The following is a 20,873-nucleotide window of genomic DNA, read 5'->3' as shown; positions in this document are numbered from 1 at the left end:
ACCTCAAACTTCCTGAAATAAAAGATAATGAAACCAAACTTCTTCTCACATGATCCACTTTTCTATTCAACTTTTCTATTCCTACATAAAATTCCATCATTACCCCCTTCCTTCAGGTTAAGAGCCTGGGGGTCATCTTCGACAGCACCCTTTCATTCACTTCACATGTTAATAATGTCACCTAGACAGCTTATTTCCACCTTCGACATATAAATCGTTTATGTCCTTCCCTCACACCTCATTCAACTGCCATTCTTGTTCAAAGTTTGGTCACTCCCCCAGCCTGGTCACCATGAGCAGCAGAGCCTTCAGACACTCTGCTCCTCAGCTTTGGAATTCTCTTCCTCCTGATCTCCGTAACCTAAACTCTTTTACAATTTAAATCTAAACTCAAAAGACATCCGTTTAAAACAGCCTACTCTCTTTAATTTAACTGCACGTTTTGAATTTGTATTGTATTCTATTGACTTTTATATTGTTTTTTTTTTATTTGAACGTACTGTCCTTGCTTTCTTGTACAGTGACCTTGAGTGTTAAGAAAGGTGCCTTTAAATAAAATGCATTATTATTATTGTTATTATTATTATTATATATTTTTTTTCTACAGCACAAAGGGGCTCACAGGAATGATTTCTCATGTGTAATCTGACTCCAGTTTACATGCAACTGCTTTTTAATTAATTGCAAAGAAGTTTTGCATTAAATACATTTTTTATTATTTAGGAATAGTTACATAATGTTGTAAACTTACTAAGATTATGTAAACCAATCCCAAACTTTTAAACTGTATACATTAACTATAAAAGTGATTAGTTGATTGCAAAAAGTGAGTAAATCTGTTGCCTTAAAATTATCTTGTAAATTAATTATGTGCATATTTCTAAAAATTTATCTAACTTGACAGCTCCAACTTAAAATAGTAAGTAAAGCCATTTTAAGTAGGCAACTTGTCTCTTTTAAAGCAATAGGATTAATCACATTTGAGCAATTCCAGCGTTATGGATGTGACATTTGCAGTAAAAACTCACAGAGAAAGTATATGTTCACATTATATTGAAATTTTTTTTATATTTTAAAGGTGCAGTAGGTGATCTGCCACAATGCTAACCTCTCTGAAACACAGTCCCTCCCCTGCCGTCCAAAGCCACGCCTCCTGAAAATACGAGCGTGTGCACCTTAAGGTGACAGCACAACCCTCTCTCAAGTGTTGAGCTAAAGCTAAAGCCTGGCTGGCGGTGTGCAGGAATTACACCTATTACTAAGCCATACTTACATTCAGACAGAGTATTCAAGTAGCATGGTAAACAATTTAGGGAGCACATCACGGGTCGTCATTGTTCAAAAATAAATCAACGTGAATATAAACCAAACTTCAGCTAAGTAAAGCAGGCTAGGCGGAATAGCGCTATTTACTGATGTTTTTTTGTTAAACTAAATAAAATCTACATTATCTATCCTGTAAAATGTCCCTTATGAAATTGAAAATAGTCACATCAATCTATCTTTGGAAGATTTCAGTGGCTGAACAACACTTCTCTGCATATAACCCATTCATAACAACACAATCTACATCCCCTCTGCATGGCTAAAATACTTTTAAAACAGAAAATTACCTGTCTAAGAGAAATACTTCAGCCATGGTGTCATCCTTCCTCCAGTGTGCAAAAGTATCTCCAATATTTATTCGGGATTTTAAATAGTTTTAAATCAGCATTTGTTTTTAACGCTCTCTCGCTCTCTTGTGAACGCACAGCACGTGCATGCACAAACGGCGGATCAGCGTAAAAACAGGTGCGCAGTTGCTTAAATCTGCATTTGCTGACAGACAGTTTCAGCTACTTATCGGAATAATGGGAGATGTCAGCCCAACACTATTTTAATTGGTCGAACATTTTTTAGTCTTATGCCTTACCCAGAATATAAAAATAAATACATTTAGATCATTTACTTTAATCAGTATTATTGGAATGTGAAGAGACTTTCAACCAGCACAAGAAAAATGTTTCTGTAAACAATCACCTACTGCACCTTTAAATGAGGAAAATAAACATGCGTTATGGATGTGAGCAAAAAAGTATGTGAGTTTGCAGTATACAACATACTTTGTAGAAATTCTGTGAACTAAACTGCACAACCCAAAAGAAATAATGATAATTAAATGGATAAACAAATACAGAACAAAAATGATGATTTTATTTTCATTTAATATTTTTGCATTTATGAGGAAAAAGCTTTGTTATGGATGTGACAGACGTGAAATTTGCACATGTGACTTATATTAATATAATAGTTTGAAAACTTTGACAGATACATGAGTATTTCTAAAGTATTGTAAAATACTTGCTTACACAAACTTACAAACGATTTCTGTATTTTGGTGAAAACGTAATTTTTTTCATGGCAAGGTTGACATTTGCATGGAATTGCTCATTTTGCATGCAATTGTTTTTTTTTTTCAGTGTAAATAAATACATTTGTATAAATGTTTGTATTTTTTATTTATTTATTTTTACATTTTTTTATAATATTAAATAATGTTGAAGTAAATGGCATATTATTTTTTTATCAACTATAGTAAAACTGTTTTTGTGACAACAATACACACCTTTGACACCAGTATTTACATCAACAGATAATGCATCATGAGTCATGATGATTAATTATGGTTTATCCTATTACTTTCCTACCATATTGCTTCATGCAACAGAATTTATACAATTATTTCCTCAACTAATGCCAAATACTTTTACTGCACTCCAAAAAAGAAACACCTTTTGATCATGTGTTGTAACCCAAACCACAAGCATGAAGTAATGGCTACAGTGTACTGTTAATACACACAACAGCAAACTGGTCTTTTGGGATGTGTGTGCTGATAAGAGTTGGAATATCCAAGCTTTCTGATAAGAGTATCTGGTGTTGTGTGTTGTGAAGCAGAGTAACTGTACACCCAACCTAAAGCTCAGATTAGTTTCGCCTCATTCGCACACTCCGAAAAAGGGCTACTATGGCAACAGGGAGCTGCGCGGCCCTGCTTAAGGCATGTCAGGAAGAACCCATGGGGCAAAGAGAGCTAGCTGGGGCTTGTTTGTGCTAATGAGACCAGCAGCAGTACTTACTATACACACACACACACAAAGACAACACCCAGTTCACTATATGACTAGGCTTATGGCGGTATTGAATTTTCTTGTTGCGATTAACTGCTGAAGTTTGTATCACAGTATATGATCACAATATTAAGCTATACCGCAAAAAAGCGAACTTTAACTGGTATAATACCAAAAACAATATTTAGTGTACAGATTTTTTGTATACAGCGGGAAAAATAATTATTGAACACATCACCATTTTTCTCTGAAAGCCTATTTTAAAGGTGCAGTTGTCTTGAAATTTTCCCCGGATGTTGTTAACAACCAAAGAAATCCATATATGCAAAGAAAACAAATTAATTCTTAATTACTAATTAAGTTATGTGTAATAAAATGAAATGACGCAGGAAAAAAGTATTTAACATATGAAGAAAGGAAGGTGTAGAAGGGCAGTGAAAGCCCAGACAACAGTTGAAATCTCTCAGAAGTTATTCAGCAAGCATCTGCCCTTCGTCATTCTCATCTCATTTTCATCCGCTTATCCGGGGCCGGGTTGCGGGGCCCTTCGTCATTGTAAACAAATATTAGGTGCTACAGTCCAACATCTACATTACCAGGAGGAAGCCAGGGTGGACATTTCATCAAGACAATGATCCAACAGCCAAGGAAACTCTCAAATGCTTTGAGAAAGAAAATCAAGCTGTAGAAGAATGGCCCAGCCAATCACCTGACTTGAATCCAATAGAAAATATAAAATAAAGATCAGATTTGATAGACAAGACCCAGAGAACCATCCAGATTTTTACACTCTGTTGAAGTCTGTGAAAAACTCACACCTGAGCATTGGATGTGCCTTCATTCTCCATATGAGAGACGTCTTAAAGCTGCCATGACCAAAAAAGCTTTTAATATAATGTATTCATAAGTTCAGTTCTTTCTCTTTGTGTGATTTTATTGTCATTACACATAACTAATTATTCAGATATATATATATACACACACATATATATATATATTTTTATTTTTTTTTTACTTTAACATCTGCATTGCTTGGGTTTTCACCAAAATCTGGTTCAATCCATGTCAACAGCTCCTTTAGAAATATTATTCACAGAAAAAATAAATCATGACATGTTCAATACTTATTTTCCCCATGCTCAGAGTAAATAAATGTTAAGCAAATTAAATTGCAAAAACATTATAAGACACAATAGGTTTCACTTTACAATAAAGTCTTATTAGTAAGTTAGTTATTAAAGCCAGATTTATTACAGTGTTAATATTAGTTTAAAAAAAATAAACATTTTATTAGTCAAGTTGCCTGTACATTTAAAAGAAATATTACAACTTGTAATTCGTTATTAGGTATTAACTTTGAGTCCACAGGCATTTGGCGCGGTTATGAACACCACCGCAAATACAATGTGAATATTGTTTAAAAAGCACTCTAAAAATGTTTCAATATTAAAGTACCAAATAATATCAATTACAGCTGCGCAATATTGGAAAAACATACAATGCTATTTTTTCTCTGCAATATACATTGCGATACACGGTTGTCAAAAGTATCGAGTTTAGGCAAACTTTCTGCTTATATTTGAGCACAAATGTTTTTAGGAAATGGACGTTTTTTTAAATTTCCATACCAATTGGTACCGAACTCAATACTTTTTTATAACCCTATTGCAATATGAATATAATTTCACAACGCAACATGACTAATAACTTGATGGATTGGATGATAATTTTGTTATAGTGTTGTCATGATACTGGAATTTCTAACTTCAATATGATAGCATCTAAAATATTTATATTCCATACCATTTTTGATATACTGCGAGGAAAACTGCATGTCAACTGCTACTGAGAGAGAGCAAAGCCGGTATCGATACTTCTAAAAGCAAGAAGGCATCCTAATAATTCAGTATCGATACTTATCGAAAAATATCTATTTTTGACAACACCATTTTGCAGTAGAGTCTCCACAAAGTATAATAAACAAATTACAAGCATATTATTAACAACAGAACAAAGATACACATGAAATAATCCATGTTTTATGATTATTTTAAGGCATATTTATTTTGAGGTAGGGCTGCTCGATTATGGGAAAAATCATAATCACGATTATTTTGGTCATAATTGTAATCACGATTATTCAAAACGATTATCGGTTGAAGTCAGAATTATTAGCGTTCCTGTGAACTTTTTATATTATATATAAATATTTCCCAAATGATGTTTAACAAAGGACTTTTTCACAGTATTTCTTATAATTTTTTTCTTCTGGAGAAAAGCCTATTAGTTATTGTTATTTCGGCTAGATTAAAAGCAGGTTTAAATATTTTGAAACCTATTTTAATAGCTCAATATTATTAGGCCCCTTAAGCAATATTTTTGATTGTCTGCAGAAGAAACTACTGTTATACAACGACTTGCCTAATTACATTAATTAAGCCTTTGAATGTCACTTAAAGCTGAATACTAGTATCAAGAAAAATACCTAGCAAAATATTTAATGTCATCATAGCAAAGATAAAAGAAATAAGTTATTAGAAATGAGTTATTAAAACTATGTTTAAAAATGGGCTGAAAATAAATCTTTCCATTAAACAGAAACTGGAAGAACGGGGGGCTAATAATTCAGGAGGGCTAATAATTCTGACTTTAACTGTATATATGCAGTCAATTTCCTCCCTGTAAATAAGGAAAGGGAAATAAATACAATAGAATAAAAATATGAAACAAACTGTGCTTTAAGCATCTTCACTGTAAGAAAAAAACTAAAAAAAAAAAAAAGAGCAGTGAGTGATTTTTTCCATTTGTTGTTTGATTAATGATAAAAACAGGCGGCAGCAGGAATATAGCGCACTGTCACTTTAAGAATAGTGTGGCTCTGATATGGTTTCTCTTTCACGTGTCTTTTGAATCTCAACTTGTTTGTTTATTACACAAATGATTTAATATGAATAATCACTAAACACCACGGTCTGACACAAATGTGCATGTATTTGACCATTAAAGCGCTTGCATTAAGATGGCGTTAGATGTGTGTGCTCTGCTCGTCTCCGAGGCTAAGTGCGCACACACAACGACATGCGCGTTTAAAAGCATGAATGATTGGAATGTTCATCAATGAATGATGCACATCCCGTGCTGTAAACGTTACATTACAGTACATGCTTTTAGTCATTTTCATGTGAAACTGAGCTTTGCAGAGCAACACGTGTACAACTGGAAAGGGGGCGGTATATGATGCAATAATCGTTTTATCTCGATTAATGGTTTTTCATAATCGTTAGAAGCCAAAATCTAAACCGGATTTTCGATTATTGCACAGCCCTATTTTGAGGTATATAAAAAATTCAATAATCATATGTAAATCAACACTGTGGAGCCTTCATGCATAATGAAATACAATTAATCTTTTAGTTTAGTTTGAAACTTTAGAACTTCTTTAAATCAGCTTGAAATCTTACACTTCCACAGGTTAAACATATCCAAATGAAAATCTTTCGCTCTATTAAGGCTGGTAATACTTCTTTGTCGAGTGATCGGTGTGACCCACAACACATGCAATGCGTGTAGCCGTGCATTTATACGTTTGCACAGTTGCAAGTGTTGCTCTGCAATAACACTTCAGAAACGCTAGCTGGAAGTAGGTGTTTATGTTTCTCTGTGTCGAGTTTCTTCGCTGGTGTTTTGTTTTTTCTGAACACTACCTTAATGTACAAGTAGCCTAAACTCGCTTATTTTGAGGTGGGAATTGACGGACGTGCAACAACTTTAATCATAAGGTGAACACAAAACAACAGTTTCCATCTAGAGCTCCTTCGTGGGACTCCACACTTGTAAACACTCGCTCCATCGGGCTCGCGCAGCTCCAACCTCCGCCCACACTCGTCAGTGATACCAAACCGACCAAATCACAGAGCCTGTGCTACATGGTAATTGCGACATGTAGTTACATTTTTTGAGAGGTGCACAGCAGCTTCGCCAATAGCCACGGCGAGGGCTATGCAACCACGCATAGGCAGCACCGGAGCATACGTATAAGTAGTATAAATCAGCCTCTAGGGTTAAACTTCACGATAACCCCACATATCACATGTTCTGAAGTGTGGTGGCTGGTTATTTTAATATAATCCCAGCTCTATATTGCAGATACTGTGATGTTTCAAATTGTGCAGCCCTAATATCGATTATCACAATAAATTGTATTATTAAATATCGGCATTTGTCTTTGCAGGACAGCATAGTAGAAACTTGAACATAAACCTGACGTGTGGTGATAATATTCCTCAAACATGAGGAAGTGCAATGACTGAAGCCTTTTGACCGCCTTTGACTTTGTTTTATCTTTTAGTGAAAGTTACAGGCACAAAATCTTCAAGTTCTGTGGGAAATGTGTGACAACAGCCAATTGTCCTGGTCAAAAACAAACATAATGAAACAGGAAGTGGGATTTCTGGGAAAAAAACGAGCACATTTACACACCCTCCCCAAAAGGAATCGAAGTCTCACTCAATGCACATTCCTCTCAGGAAGTCATTCTTTATTTTGGCAATCTGAGACAACATTTCTGAGGAAAGACCAATGATTATGCAAGTGGTTTTGATAAAACCTTGGTAAAACGAAAGAGACTAAGCACCCGTTGAACTTCCCTACACTGTGATAAGCAGCCAGCTATGAGGAACAGGACAAACATGAAAAGATGCATATCGCCTTGGCTGAAATATCATGCAAAGAGGTTCACCACAACAGCATGGTACAATAATTAGAAAACCATATGCACCAATTTTGAACAGTTACTTCCTGTCACATAGAGAGTGCTGCTGCGAGAAACATAGCTAAAGTTGGACTTTAGATCTTGTCTTTATTAGATCGACTGCTCCAGTTTAAAAATAAAATGTATAAATATTTTATTCACTGACATGAGCAATGTGTAAGAAAATGTGTGGCTGGGCAAACACAACAACAACAAAAAAGACTTTGACTCGAGTCAGTCAATCTATATAAATGCTTTCGAAATTTAGTTTGTTGATTATATTGAGTATATGTTACAGAGATACCGTCTGCTTCATACAAACCAGGTCTGCTAGGGTTGTCACGATATTAGAATACCAATTGATACTGAGATTTTAAAAACGTCCATTTCCCATAAACATTTGAGCTCAACAGAAATGACTGTGATTGGCCGTGAAGGTCACCAAACTCACCACGGTTTACTCAGCATAACCACAGATAAAGGAACACAGGAGTATTTTAAAGCCGCAATTCATCAGCGGATCACCTGTATGTAAGCTTATAGACAAATCAGCTGATCGAAGTGACTTTAAAATGCTCCAGTGTCCCTGTATCAGTGTTACCGAATTCCAGTATATCGTGACAACCCTAAGGTCTGCCGATACTATATTGAAAAATTATCATTATCGGGATAATAGTATATGCAATATTGTAGAAAGATGTGACAAAATGGCTTTTATTTTATGTGTAAAGCATTTGTTTGTTGCATGCATAGGTTGTTCATCCAAATGTGATCAATCAGATGGGGCCTTACTATCTTTATTCCTCTCTCCCAAGTAGGTGCGATTATGCTATTGGCTAGCCTGTTCTGTTCTAAAAGGTGAACTCAGAGCAGAAAGTTGAAAATAAATATTTATGGCAGCAGTAGAGACAAGCAAGAAAAATGACACCAACAAATAAAAATCTGAATATCTGCCAATGTTTTTCTGTCATTCAGTGTTGAGTCTAAGGGTCCTATCATACAACAGTCGCAATAAGGTGCAAGACATGTTTGCCCTGACGTGTTGCTATTTTCAGACCAGTGCAGCAGTAAGTTTCACGTTTTCCACCACGTTGTTTAAATAGCAAATCCATTTGCACCACTTTGTAGACTTATGGGTGTTCCGGTCTAGAAAAGAGGTGTGTTAAGACATTGTTAGCGCGTTGCTATTTTGAAGAACTAAAATACACTGTGCAATAGATAGGCTGAAAGTAGTCCAGTCCAGCGCAGAGCACATTAGTTGTGCACCTCGCTTACACATTGCTTAATACACACATGATGTACAGCAATACACAAATATATTTACAAATGAAAAAAAGAATTAAAGGATTAAAAAGGTGTTTTCTCACTAGTGAAGCATTCAGTTTTTCCACTTACAAAAACCGCCATGTAAATAGCAAATAGCTGACTCTTAAAGGGAATGGGAGATGAAACTCTGATTGGTTTATTCTCAAAACACACCCATAACTCCTTAAGAAAATAAGCACAATCCTGTTAGACCATGTGCCGCAGTGTAACATTTTGCGGCTAGATTGTTAAAATAGAGCCCTAAATATTTGTAACTTTTTTTGGTCTGAATGTATCTACTTAAATCTATATAATAAAATCTATCACCTGTTTATTTTAGTATGGTCATTACTTAAATGATAACATTGAAAGAAATGTCATCAATCACAATACCTAAAGGGATAGTTCATCCAAAATTGAACATTTACTCACTATTTCCTTACCCTTGTGTACAATTATCTAACTTTTATGAGTTTCTTTTTTCTATTGAATCCCAAAGAGGGCATTTTGAAAAAAGCTGAACACCTGTAATCATTGACGTCTATACAGTATGAAAAACAAATAGTAGGAAAGCCAATGGTTACAAGTTTACAACTTTCTTTTTTTCAAGGCCTGTCAACAGATGATGCTAACCATCGAAGACTTCATGGACAACACATTTAAAGAGATGATGCCAACCACCACGGACAACACATACACTTAATACACAAATACACTTCATTAAACATGTACACATAGACATCACCTATATGCTATAAAGATTGCAGGTTAACTATGTCTATATATAATAGCTTATTTTTGATTGTAACTTTACCTTAATTTGATTGTAATGCAATAATGTGCACCTATTGTAAAGCTGCTTTGATACAATAATCACTGTAAAAAGTGATATCCGCGTGTTAAGTCGTGGCGTATGAAATATTGTTTTAGGGTCCAAGCCGCCATCCTTATTTGAATTGAGAAAATATTTATTTATGACTACCTTTTAGACCCATCACACATTAACATGAATTTTATATAAAATCATAATGTACACAACAGTCTCTGGACTTTCTGCAGCACAGACACCAATATTTTAACAATTTAAAAGAAATTAAGCACTTTCTGTCCGTTGGATATTATAGGCATGGATTTATTGCAATCGTGATTTTGTAAACATTTATTATTACCATTTGTTGAGTCTCCCCATACAGTTTGATAGAGCGCTTGGACCCGGAAGCCGCTTCGTGTGACATCACACTTAACAAGCGGATACAAATACATTAGAATTGAATTGATTTTAATTGTGTTTACACAACAAAGAATGTCAAATCAGTTTAAACGTGAGAAGAGTGTAAATGACAAAATTGCATATTTCCCCAGTATCATGCAGCTACTACTACAAACCCATGGTTGGTTTTGCTTACTCTAAAGGATGTGGTAACCACTTTTAAACAAGCATTGCTTCCAACATGATTTCCCAAGTAATCAGAAATCATGATTTGTTCTTACCTGTTTGCCTGTGCTTTGATTTGTTGAGTTTGCAGATATACTGGGGGATTGGCTTCTTGTTACAGCCGCCCCTGTGGATGCTCTTCTGGGTTGAGTTGCCTTGCTCTTTTCCTCTGCTGTGGGACTGCCATTATCTACAGTTTCATGCTCGTCCTGAAGAACCGCATCCCATGGGTCTTTAGCTTTCCCAGACTCCTCAATAAAAGAACAGCCTGAAACAGCAGGTGTCTCCTCGACCTCCACCTCTTTGCGCTTGTTGAGAGGGTCCAAGTCCAGCCATTCAAATCGGCTGATGTTGGGAGGTTCTAAGGGCTGAGGAACGGGCTCCAGAGACTTGACACTTGCCGATTCCGTTTCCATGCTAGAGGACCTGCCGTTCTTCAAGTATTCCGAAGTGCTGGCAATCTTGTCAAACAGCTTGGCCATCTCTGGGGTGACGGCAGGCTGCGAGTAGACCAGAGCAGCAGGTGGTTGGATGGGAGTAAAGGAGAGAAAGTGGGTGGGTGGAATAAATGGAGACATTGCTGGACTAAAGCCATTCTGAAAAGAGCAAGGAGGCTTCGCGAAGGGAGCAGAGGGGAAGATGGGAGTCTGTGCATGCGTTGGAGTGGGTGTCCAGTGGAACGAAGAGGGGTTGAAGGCATGTCCGCCAGGATATGATGCGCTGAGATTGCAACCTAGCAAAGAGGAAGGTCTTGTCATTTTGTTTGCACCAAAACTGTCATCCAGAAGCAGCTTTTCCAGCTCCTCCTTGGTCAGTTTCTCCAAATCGATGTCCTCAAAATTGTCTTTTTGCTCCTTCTTCTGTGTTTCTGATTCGCAGAATACAATAAGGTCTTTCTCTTGCCGGCTGGTGGATGTTTGCGCTGTTGGATTGGGAAGGGGATTACTAGAAGACGCTATGACTGGGAGTGTGTGCCTTTTTTCACGCTTAATCTTATCGAAGGCCTCTACCTCCATGCGTAAAGCCTCTTCCTTTCCCACAATCCCTTTGGGCCGGACCACCCCCGGAGAGGCTGGCCTGTCAAACTTAAACCCATTGCCACTAGATATGTGGGCCATGGTGTCAGCTTTGCCTTGCGATGTACATGAGGGGACCACTGGGTTCTGATGGGAACTTTACGACAGGTGCCTATGGGAGAAAATTGAGAGAACATTACACTTGAGTTTCAAAACGCAAAAGATGCATTGCATGTTCTGTGCCAATTATAATGCACTGGTAAAGCTACTTTTAATGGCAGTGGTCAATAGACTCTATACTGTGTTGCTATGGGCTATTTTTAACAATCAATTATCCTATTCACAATAGTGTGGACACAAATATGAGCCATCGCTCACGGTAATGGACTTAGTCTATTATGCAGCAACACTAGCACAGCATTTTGTCCCAAATCAAACAAATGAATCCTTTTTGACATGAGAACAGCATAAAAAGATGGATTAATACAACCCATGCAAGATCCATTAGGCAAAAACTGATTCTGCAACAACTGAGACTTAAAAGATGTGACAGGATCAAAGATCTTCCATACTGCAATCCAATGAGCATACGATTGGGATTTCATACCAAAGCATCCTTAAAATTTTGGATTTTAAAAATCTTTAATTATGGAAACAAAACATCATCAGGGAAATATAGCATAGCTTGAGCGACCAGCGAGGGTGTGTCAAACTCTGGTTTTAATGGATGAATGGAAGGCACTTACAAGCACATACCAGACATTTCCTTGTGCCCTGCAGGCCAGAGACATGCCAGCTTGCAATTGAAACAGAACCAATTAGGTGGAAACTTAAGACAGAATTAGGTTTCACTCCTTGTTCAAATCTTCACTGATTATGTGGTAAAACACAAATAAAATCGGGTAGGATTTACATTGTGTGTGACAGTGATGAATTACATGTGGAGTGACAAATAAAAACAAATGTGTCTCTGAAAATCGAGACAAGAAAGAATTTGTAATTTAGCGATGTTATGCACAATGTAATCAACAAAGTTTTGTTGATGTTTAAAATAATGTCTTAATACTTAATATAATAATAGTTCGGCTCATATGCATTTGCAGTAACGAAAGCATTATAATTTGTTGGGGAAAAAAAAGATTGTTTTAAGCAATAAGTTCTACTAAAATGTAAAGAATTGGCATCACTGTCAAAGCAATTATGCAATGAGGTCAAAAGTGTGTTTATAGAGTGTTTTACAACAGTTCAGAACACAATTCAGCCAATCATAAACAGCTCATTTTATAATAAAGAACTTAACTGATATACGATTGCAGGTAAACATTTATTAGGACACCATGGTTTCTGTAATGTGGAAAGAGTCACAGAATCCTTTCATAAAATGGAAGATTCTGGATGAATTAATCAAAAATGTATGCTTAAATAACGATCTAGACTAGGAACAGGTCTGTGAATATTATTAACTCATATAGAGAGTATTTGAATATGAAGTCGCAGTGTTGTGCGTGTCTACAGTATGTGAATGAGCTTCCTCATTTACTGCTTGCTTTAAAAAAAAAAAAAAAAACGTACTATGGCCATATTACCCCCCTCTTCTCTCCCCCACTTCAGCACACGACAGTCTCAAAACATTATCAATTCTGAGTGTCCCTCACAGGTGAGTGGGCTTGACAAACCACCTGTAGAAAAACACTTTCATCTCTCTGACCCTTTAACCGACACTTGCACCACTTTTGCATATTTGCACCAGACACATTCTTATAATCACTCTTTACAGGTCTTGAAATTACGACCGCTTTGATCGCATATGTGCCCGAAATTTTATCTATGCGACCTCAAAATACATTTGCAAATAATAAGGTATATGTCAAAAGCATCTGCGCAACATCAGACACCACCCATGAGAACACAGCACAGTTATTGTTAACATATTCATTCATGTCAAGCAGTGCGTGAAAGGCCAGTGATAGATCCGTGTATTTTTTGGTCACTCGATTATGTTATAAAAATGTATTTTCTTGTGATAACGGGATTTCGTTGAGACATATTTTCCTCACGCATGCCATGGTTTCCGCTACATTCATTCTTCCATGGCGGGGCGCCACACCAAGGATACATCCCACCACAGCTACATTACAGCTTCTCATTCAAAACATTGTCGTTGTTGTTGTTGTTTTTAAATAGCGGGTTATAATCACACCAAAATGCATTAAAGGGTAAGCGAATTATAACAGCGCAAACTTTTCTGTAATTGTAGTACTGCTGTGCGTTATTTGTTTAACCCTTTAAGGTGACATGCTGACTGACTGACTGACAGGTGTGTGATGCGTGAGGCCAGCAAACGGGACGTAGCTTTCAGTTACCTTGCTGGAGTTTATAGCCGTTTCACTTTACTTCAGGACACATTAATGCTGCTCTGTAGGTCTTTTGGAGACATTCATAAATATTCCTAGCAAATGTAATAAAGTTGGAGACATACTTGTTACATAAATGCACTAAATCACACTTTAGCAGCGTTTATTTGAGAGCGCACAAGAAGATCTGCGCTTGAGCAGTGTATATTTGAGGGGGCGTGCAAGAAGTTTTGTGCACGAGCAGAGGAAATCGGCATGCTCGTATTACATAAATGCGGTCTCGACTTGTAATACTGCACTCACGACATTTCTCCATTTTTATATTTTCTTCACAGCAGCAATTCTTGTATTAAAATGTATACATATATTTATTATATATACTATATGTAATACAATTTTGTCATTTAATATAAACAGTCAAATATTTAAACTGTACCTTTAAACAACACGAGCATTTATAGCAAATAATATAAACAAATATTAATATCCCGCTTGCTTTCTGATCCTTGTCTACAAAGTTCTCTTACACCACTTTGATTGGTCACACGCTCAACAAAAAGGGCTGCGATTGGCTGTTGTGCTCTTAACAGATGAGTGACACTGATAAAAAAAAAAAAAAAAAGACACTTTCATTCTCTCAATCGCAGTGAAATATGGGTTTCTGCTGTAAGTGTCAATGAAAGACTGATCCAGCAAGCACACAATGCAGTGACATTGTGCAAAGTTTCTGAGTTTAAGTAGTTGGAGCGTTGTAAATACTCACGCTCGCCTCCCATAGCGCATATGAGATAAATTACATCAGTACACAATAACCGGTTATGATTATTACTGAACCGATACCGAATTGTCCCCCTCTGCATCACGGTGCACTGAAGAAACAATTATTTTGACACCCCTAGTAGTTTGTAGATTGGTGTAAAAGGCCTGCCGCCACAGCTGGAAAAATCCTAGAGGAAACACTGCTGCATATATATTTTTGGCTTGCTAGTTTTGATTAGTGTTGATTTCAAATGCAATAAATCTGTTTATATAAAACTTGTGGTAACAGTGCTCATTGGAGGGTGTGGCTACATTTTGGTTAGTGCACCTAAATTTTTAAAGTAAAGAGCACCAGTGCTACCAAGCACAAAGGTTAATTTCGAGCCCTGCTATATATAAAAAAAAACATTTGGAAGTGTGCTTAACACAGGTGAGTGGGCTTGACAAAGCACCTGTAAAAAAATTTAATAAAAAAATACACTACCCCTCCTAGCTCAAGCATTTAATTCTGTGAGTAGAAACAGTTCATTTGTACTAGCACTTCTTATGCGTATTGCCTCTTCTTGTTGAATCACTGAATGCCTCCTCAATTGTAAAATTGTAAAAAAAAAAAAAAAAACAATTTTTAAGAAATAAAAATAAAAAAAGTGCCTGCTAAATGACTAAATGTAAATATATTTATACATGAAAACTCAAATCTCCACGACAACCTGTCAAAATAAAAGTCTGGTTTATTTCGAACAAAAGTATGACTGAAAATTAAATGTGTTCCTAAAACTGTAATTTAACCACAATATTAATAATAGCCAATAATAATAATATTAATAATAATAATAATAATAATAATAATAATAATATTTATATAATTCAATAATAGTTATATGGAATCTGGGAGAAAATAAAGCATATTTATTTGGACCTTAATTTATTAACACTAAACTTTGTTTATGCAATTTTAATTTATTTACTATTCATTGATTAATATTAGCACTTTAGCAGATGCTATACCATAATAATAAAAAACGTTTCTGCACTGTTACTCAACTAATAGGTTGAATAAAATTGGTTAAAAGGTAGCAATATAACTTGAGTGTGGTAATTATATATAAAATAGATATTTATTGCATTTTCTGCTGTAATAATAATAAAATCCTTATTTACCATATACTATTAAATCATTCATAAAGCAATAAAAGATTTGTGTTATACAGTCCAGCCCAAACACAGATAATCCAAGAACAACATACCACACAAAGTCAAACTACATTGGAAATTGGTCAATCTGCTTCCCAAAGACATTCGTGCTGCCAAGTCTGACCATCAATACACTGCTGAGGTCATTGTGCACAGTGAGGAATTTAGCATGCAGGCCAGATGGGTTGGTCTCCTCAGAGTATTGTTCACAGAAGAGACCAAGCATGTTTTATCAGTATGTCATCCATGAAGATGATGCTCAGCTGTGTAGTATGTTATTCATTTTAAAATTATGAAGAACCACACATTAACTACTTCTCTTTAAAAAAAAAAAAAGAAAAAAAAAAAAAGCATATTTAGGGCTGATTGATATGATAATTACCTCATATCATAATACAAGTCATCTCATAACCAGATAATGATACATATCAATGACAGTGTAATTTCAGTTAATTAAAAGTTTATTTATACAGTACTGACCACATGTAAAGGACTATTTGATTTTTAACATTTTAAAAGTTTATACTCAGAAATTTACTCACTTATATGACAATATTTCTCACTTAATGAATTTTTAGAACTTCAGGCCAAATGTTTGATTATAAAGAATGTAGAAATATAAAATAAATATGACTCAAATATTAAAGACTTTTCAAAAAATGAAGACTTCATTAATAAAAAAAAAACAACATAAAAAATTGCTAAATAAATTATTTTAATTTAATTATAAATTATGTAAAAGTAATACTGTAAGCAATGTATTTTTTGATGCAATGAAATTAACAACAGAGCATGATAGGGCTGTATGATATTGAAAAAAAATCTGATATTGCAAAATTGTATTTTCTGCAATATGAATACTGTTTCAGAAGATGGTTTGACTAGCTCTATTTGATGGTTTTCTGGGGAATCTAACAGTATTCGGTTACAGAAATTGACTAATCACAATGGAAAAAAAAATGCTTTTCTTACTTTCTTTTGTCTTGTTTCTAGTAGGCATGCATGGGGCAATAACCGTTAAGGTTTTCCATGGTTTGGAAAAGTAAAGAAATCTGTGTTTTTCGAAGTCAATGATTCATTTGAATTATAGCCTGATGTTTACTTCTCCAAAATATTTTGAATGTTTCTCAAATAAAAATATATTGTGTTCTAAGAGGAAAAAAGTTTACAAGTGACTTTTAAAAAGAATACATTTTAGAGCAGTAATCAAAATAGTGTGACACTGTGATATTTTTATCCAAGGTTTTATCCAAGGGTAGTTTCTAGTCCAAATATCAAAAAAATTCTTAAACCAAGTAAAAATGATGTTTAGTTTTCACCGTCAGAAGAAATAAGTGAAAATTAGGAAATTTTGCTTGTTTTAAGGAAATTATCTGCCAGTGGGGTTAGAGAAATAATTTTGTTTTCAATTTAAAAAGTAAATATTTGGACTAGAAACAAGAAAAAATTCGAAGTACGAAATATTTTTTGCATAAATCATATAAAGTCCATATAAATACAGTGATTAAATACAATTCTGTAGCTCCTGGTCAACTATAATTTAGACTGGACATTGCATATCTTTGCAATGTGACTATTGCGGATGCGCACATTGCAATATCAGTGCTAAAACAATATATTGTGCAGCCCTAGCATAATATGAAATGGTAGACTTTTTATTTTGTCGATCTGTTTTTCTTATGTAACCCTTTAACCTCCTCTTTAAAAAAAAAAAAAAAAAAAAAAAAGCATTTTTGACCGATTACTTTGGTTAAATTGTGTTCCTGACACCACTAATTTTTCAGTTTTATGTTTTAATGAAATCCCGTGGACAAAAGGTCAACCATGCCATGTTATAGGATTAAGATGATTATAGCAAATGGTTGAAACATTTGGAGTGTAACATCTAGTCACTCATTCTATGTTTTTTTCATTTGGGAAGTATAAAAATTACAAACTTTTATCAAACTTTTATTGATTTTATCAAACCTTTGCAGTTAAAATCTCATGGGAACAGTTCTCAACCCTAAGGCCAAATGCCTGACTGCACACTTTTAATAACGACAAACATCACTTATCTATGCATTCAAAAACCCTGCGAAGAACTTTTTATGTGTTGTGCTGTCAAGCCATATCAGAAGTAAACAAATATGTTTTTGTATTTTACAATAAAATGATTCATCGAGCTTCTGTGCAACTGTTCAAAGTACAGAAGTCATGCTCAAGACACAAATAAATAACTAGATAATGCATATGGCTTTTAAATAACACAGTGCCTCCCTTTTATGCACTAAACAGAATGCATGAACTGAAAAAAAAACTGTGTTGTTTGTTTCTGATGCTTTTCTAAGCACTTGCAAAACATGTCAAGAGAAGACAAACTGTTCCCAAGATGGTAACAATGATCAGAGGGGTAAATGAATGAGAAATTACAGAAACACACCACTCGTATTATGTCAAACCTGTCATTACTCATGTCCCGTTTACGATGAACACAATATAGTGAAGTTTACGTGACAGAAAACAATTGAAGGACAGAGGTTTCATCCAGCTAGCATTCCCAAGGCACACGATTCATGCATATTACTACAATGACGCAACATTGCAGGGAAAACATGATTACATGGCATCATTTTTAAGGGAAGTTATCCAAAAAAAAAGCCATACGTGCTGAATCAACACATTTCGCAAGCCTTTTAGTTGTCTGGCAAAAGTTAAAAACAAGACAAAACCTGCTACTCCAGTCAGCGACCACAATAAAACTGACTTAAAGACATACAAAAGAGCTTTATCTCGGTGAAAAGCATCCAATATTGTAACTATTACACATAATATCAACTATGCTATATCAGCTTTGAAGAAAGAAAAAATGCTGTAATGAAAGACCACATCATACAGTGCTCAGCATATGCGTACACCCAGCACAAATCAATCTTTTCAATTCATATTTTCTATATGAAGATATGCAATACTATATTAGTGCATATACATTAGATTAGTCAGATCTGAAGCCAAATACAACAAAACAATTTACAATAATGGTCCAAAAATGTATATATTAGTGAAAAATATTAAGTAAAATGTTAAAAAGAGCAAAATTCAAGAGAAAAAAAATGCAAAAAAAAACAACAAAAAAAAACAATATAATTCTTTAGACAAGATTGTTATTAGAATTAATAATACATCCTACTTGATACAGAAGAGTTATAGGCTTCACACGATTGCGAAAAAAAGAGTTAGTGAAGGTGCAGCAGGAACATGAGTTTCATCATTTACTTTCATTAACGTGTTTTTAAATGTTGCATTGAGTAACGTTACTGTTAATGAGGCATTAGTTGAAATGCTCGATTTAAACTGGCAAAATAGAAATGCAACTAAACCGTACCTTATAGCTACTCACTAATAAATAAATAAAGGCAACTAAGGATTTAAAGACATTTCAGAAAAATAAAAGTTGATTTACAAAATGCAGTAAAATATAGTTAACTTAGAAGTCAAGTTACCGCAACCACATCCTTTAATCTGCCAATATTAATATTTCTCCTCAAATATTGGTGTCAGCTCAAACAATAATCTCAAAAGACATCCCAAAAGACAAAGTCTCAACACTTACGCGAAACACCTCCCGTAAAAAGTTGTTTTCGAAACTTTTAGGCACTGTTTGTGCAAATGTTTCGGCATTTCGGCGCACTCAACGCGCCAACAAAAAGTGAAAACACAAGCCGAAGAAAAACAAACAGAAGAACTACTCAGACAAACACAACATGCTGTACTTCCGGTACACGGAGGAGCGGAGCCGATTGATAAACTTAACCGCGTAGCAAAGCAGAGTTTGCGTGTGAATAAAGTACGATTCCCACCTTCAGACTCTCCGATCTTTGACGCTGGACATTTTCCTCCAGCTGGAAAATTTGCTCATGTAGTCGTAGACGCAAACGTCAGTTCCTGCTGGAGACCAGAGAGGAAATATCACGGAGAAACAGCGACACCTAGAGGCCAGAAAATTCATGTCGCTTCTTTGGTTGCTGAACTAAACAGTGTAGACTACAACAGAGCGTCGATGCCATCTGCTGTTGAAATGTTTAGGGTTAAAACTTGTAGGTTACCCCTGCTTGCGTGCTTTTCCTTCCGAGCAATTCTGCCATTTTCTGCCATTACTTTTTGATAGTAAAAACATTAAATGATAACAGCATCAGGAGCTTTTGCTCTTATCACAATGAAGCATGCTACAGCCCTCATAGATCTCTCTTTTAAAAATAATGTTCATATTTGCTAGATTCCCCATCTTTCCTAAAAATGTTCTGTGACTAAACTGTTATTTTATATATATTTATTTTATACATATATATATATATATATATATATATATATATATATATATATATATATATATATATATATATATATATACACACACACACACACACACACACACACACACACACACACACATATACATACCGTATTTATTATTTTTTTTATAAACCATTTTAAGGTCAAAATGACTAGCCACTTTAATCTATACTTTTTTTTCGAGTCTACAGAACAAACCATCATTATGCAATAACTTGACTAATTACCCTAACCTGCCTAGTTAACCTAATTAACCTAATTAACCCATGTAAGATTCCCCATGCTACAGCCCTCATAGATCTCTCTTTTAAAAATAGGATTTAGATTTGTTAAATTCCCCATCTTTCCTAAAGATGTTCTGTGACTAAACTCTTATTTTATTGCTATATATATATATATGTATATATATATATATATATATATATATATATATACATATATATATATATATATATATATATATATATATATATATATATACCGTTTAAATTTTTTTATAAACCATTTTAATGTCAAAATTATTAGCCCCTTTAAGCTACAATTTTTTTTTTGATAGTCTACAGAACAAACCATCCTTATACAATAACTTGCTTAATTACCCTAACCTGCCTAGTTACC

At 34.9% G+C, this 20,873-nt stretch overlaps 1 protein-coding gene across 2 annotated transcripts in view; it reads right to left on the bottom strand.

Moving 5' to 3' along the window:
- pik3c2a (phosphatidylinositol-4-phosphate 3-kinase, catalytic subunit type 2 alpha) overlaps positions 1-19,839 on the bottom strand; it is a 70,876-nt gene extending 51,037 nt beyond the window's left edge. The window contains exons 1-2 of one of the 2 annotated variants that reach the window (XM_056477898.1): positions 19,763-19,839; positions 10,657-11,788 (exon numbers count right to left, since the gene is read on the bottom strand). In XM_056477898.1, the coding sequence (XP_056333873.1) occupies positions 10,657-11,718 (1,062 nt within the window). In that variant the 5' untranslated portion in view covers positions 11,719-11,788; positions 19,763-19,839. Of the gene's footprint in view, positions 1-10,656; positions 11,789-19,515; positions 19,731-19,762 lie in introns of those variants that run through there. The other variant, XM_056477899.1, reaches the window with a different exon arrangement.
- Between the last annotated feature and the right edge of the window lie 1,034 nt (positions 19,840-20,873).

Source organism: Danio aesculapii, chromosome 18 (genome assembly GCF_903798145.1).
Source record: "Danio aesculapii chromosome 18, fDanAes4.1, whole genome shotgun sequence".
In the NCBI taxonomy this organism is placed as follows: Eukaryota; Metazoa; Chordata; class Actinopteri; order Cypriniformes; family Danionidae; genus Danio; species Danio aesculapii.
Note: the sequence above shows the minus strand (reverse complement) of the source record. Positions and strands in the feature narration are given on the sequence as shown.